Genomic DNA, 3,460 nt, shown 5'->3' on the forward strand with positions numbered 1-3,460 from the left:
GAAAGTTAAGAGGTATAGGGCACATGGCAGAGTGTATAGAAAAGTGTAGGAAGGATACTCAGATTTCTGAGAATTAAACATAAAATAAGTGGGTATTTTCATTTGAAAAAGAATTTTGTAGAAACATGCATTGCCAAGGCCAAAGTCTCGGCTTGGCACCAGAATCACGAGGCACTCACAGCTTTGTAGGTTCAAACAGCAATTCTTTATTCCAGCTCTCACACCGCCTCCACACAGGTCCAGGGGCAAACACGTTCTGCCGTCTGCCTGCACAATTCACCTACTCCACGAGGCTATCTCCAAATCCCAATTTAATCTCACGAGAACTCAACGGGAACAAGCAGCAGGAACACCCTAATCCCAGCAATAATCTTCAACTTCCAACTTCCCTAAAACCCATTATCTTAAACTGGCAACGCCTTAAACTCAAGGAGCCGGTTACTTCCTCAAACCTGATCAGCTCTAAACCCGGATCTGTCTAGGTCCTTGAGCAAGGTCACCTCATTAAAGCATGCATGCAATGTCCCATCAAATGTCCTCTAAGCAGCATGGGGTACACTTGGCAAGGAAATTTCGATGCGTCATTCCTACTTGGTAATGGCCCTCAGCAATGCATGTTACTCTCAACTGTTACCACACAGAAAGTCCATTAAGCCTGTGGAGCTCAAGAAGTTTAGGGTCAATGTGTCTCAAGGTTCCTGAGTATAGCTTTTAGGAAAAACAAATATGCAGTGGACTCTCTACAAACTGAATAACCTTACTTGAGAGTACTCAGATGTCAGCTAGAAAATTATCTTTCAGGATAATAAAAATTAAAAAATGGGATTGAGGATTTCTAAGACCCTTTTCATTTATAAAATCTTATATTAAAAGTTAATTTGGCTTATGATTAAGAAAAACTGAATTCAGAAAGCACTATTCAATTTTTATTTTATTTTTCACAGATAATTAGATAGATTTTTTTTAGAAAATTCATGAGATTCTTGAATTGCAACTGGTGTTTTGTGTCTGGCTAATGCTTAGGGCAACTTGGTGTGTACCTAGTGCTTAGTGTCACTAAGGGTTTTTACTCTAAATTACAAACCAGATAGTTTTCTAAAGTGAGCCTTTGGATCTTTCAGCATTTGTTTTCAGATTTGTGGTAATGACATTGGCAGAACACTTTTGCTCTAACCTGCAGAGAAGACAGAGGGCAGCTGCACCATGGAACCAGCCAATAAGTCCGAAATATCTCCAAGCAGCTTCTTGCTGATGGGCATCCCAGGGCTAGAGCACTTGCACGTCTGGATTGGGATTCCCTTCTGCTCCATGTATGTGGTGGCTGTGGTGGGGAACGTGACCATCCTGGCTGTGGTGAGGGCAGAGCGAAGTCTCCACGAGCCCATGTTCCTGTTCCTGTGCATGCTCTCAGTGACTGACCTGGTGCTGTCCACGTCCACGCTGCCGCGCATGCTCTGTCTCTTCTGGCTGGGAGCCCACCACATTGCCTTTGATGCTTGCCTGGCTCAAATGTTCTTCATCCACAGCTTTACCGCCATGGAGTCAGGCTTCTTCTTGGCCATGGCCATTGACCGGTACGTGGCCATCTGTGACCCACTGCATCACACTATGGTTCTCACCCACAGTCGCATTGCCCAAATGGGAGCTGCTGTGCTGGTGAGGGGAGTAGCCTTCTTTTCCCCACACCCTATCCTGCTCAAGCAGCTCCCCTACTGCAGGACTCGAATCATCGCACACACCTACTGCGAGTTCATGGCTGTGGTGAAGCTGGTGTGTGTGGACATAGGAGCCACCAAGCGTTACAGCCTCAGTGTAGCATTTGTGATTGGTTCCTGTGATTGTCTCTTCATTGCTTTTTCTTATGCTCTAATCCTCCGTGCAGTCTTTCGTCTTCCCTCCAGAGAAGCCCGTCTGAAAGCTCTGGGCACATGTGGCTCCCATGTCTGTGTCATTGTTGTTTTCTACTCTACTGCTGGCTTCACTTTCCTGACTCATCGCTTTGGACACAATGTGGCCCCCCAGGTTCACATCTTCATTGCAAATATATACCTTGTGGTACCCCCCTTCCTGAACCCTATTGTTTATGGTATTAAGACAAAGAAAATTCGAGAGCATGTTCTTAGTTCTCTAAGGGTAAAACTTTCCTGATTTCACTGAAATTGTTTGCAGAGATAGTAAGAGATCAGAAGGAAACACAATAAATAACCAATCACTCTCTGATATCTGACATTAAATATTTTTAGTGGATATCAGATACTTCATTAGATTTTACTGGGAAACAATGAGTACATGTTATGTAAGTTCCCTTATATTATGAAACTAACAGGTGTGATATTTCTTATGTGCTCCTAAACTTTATTTAGAGCTTAATGTACAATGAGAAAATCTCCTGTTCATTGGTGGTACCAACTGAATGAGATAGTATAGTTAATGAGTTCCATCTAGGGTTTGTTTGTTTGTTTGTTTTGTTTTGTTTTTGTTTTTGTTTTTGTTTTTGTAATGCAATAGGTCACCAGTTAAGGTTTTTTTCCAAATTTAAAGACCACTTCATAAAAATGAACTGTAAAACATTCCAGACACCTCATTGATCCATCCTGGAGACAAAAAAAAAAATGGAAATGGTATTTCCTTTATGTCTCCTTCCTATGAACCACTTTTTATAAGCATCTTTAATGTTTTAATTAAACTCTCTACAAATGGTTGTTTTAGTGTATAAAAATATTTTATATGAGGTTTGCCCTTTAACAGACATATGCTATATAATACAGTACACAAAGTATATAGTTCTCAGGAAGATAAGGATAATTCCTCCTAACCATAAAATCCGTAAGAATTTATTGTTAAGAATACAGTTATAACTTGTCAGCATGTACCAGTATGACCTAGAGCTTAATGTACAATGGCGTAACGTTCAAGGGCATAATGGCCCTTCCTCAGCAGCTGATGTACTTGGCCTACAGGGAACTGGAGACCCAGGCGCGAAGAGTGCAATTTGGCCTTATCGCCAGTCTTGCCATGGCTGGACATAGTGCGCTAGGTAGAACAGTTATGGAAGTAGGACTTGAAAATCTGATGCCATCTTGCCATAGTATACACTATACATTTCACCTTTTTGCCAACCCTATGGCATTTGGTACTCCCCACATTTATCATTTTGATAGAGGACAATTAGAACATGAGGTTAAGGGACTACTTTTATTAAATGGGCCCAATTTGCTGAACCCCACATGCTTTCTTTTCCAAGAAACAATTTATGGGCATCCTTGCCTGGCTTAAGTGGACAGTCTAGATCACATTTTTCAGCAAACCACCTGTTATCTACAGGAGAAATGAAGACCTGAAAGAATAAGAAATAAGAAGAACCCACGTTACCCTAGAGGAGATTTTGTGACCCTTTTCATTAATCAGATCCTAAAATTCAGGGAGATAAGGATAATTCCTGCTAACCATGAAATCTATA

The 3,460-nt window shown here is 41.4% G+C and overlaps 1 protein-coding gene across 1 annotated transcript; it reads left to right on the forward strand.

Moving 5' to 3' along the window:
• Positions 1-1,203: 1,203 nt before the first annotated feature.
• Positions 1,204-2,148, forward strand: LOC101965035 (olfactory receptor 52M1-like). Its single transcript, XM_013366081.2, has one exon. The coding sequence runs from the start codon at positions 1,204-1,206 to the stop codon at positions 2,146-2,148; it is 945 nt and encodes a 314-aa protein (XP_013221535.2).
• Positions 2,149-3,460: the final 1,312 nt, after the last annotated feature.

The sequence above is a fragment of the Ictidomys tridecemlineatus genome, chromosome 4 (genome assembly GCF_052094955.1).
Source record: "Ictidomys tridecemlineatus isolate mIctTri1 chromosome 4, mIctTri1.hap1, whole genome shotgun sequence".
Taxonomy (NCBI): Eukaryota; Metazoa; Chordata; class Mammalia; order Rodentia; family Sciuridae; genus Ictidomys; species Ictidomys tridecemlineatus.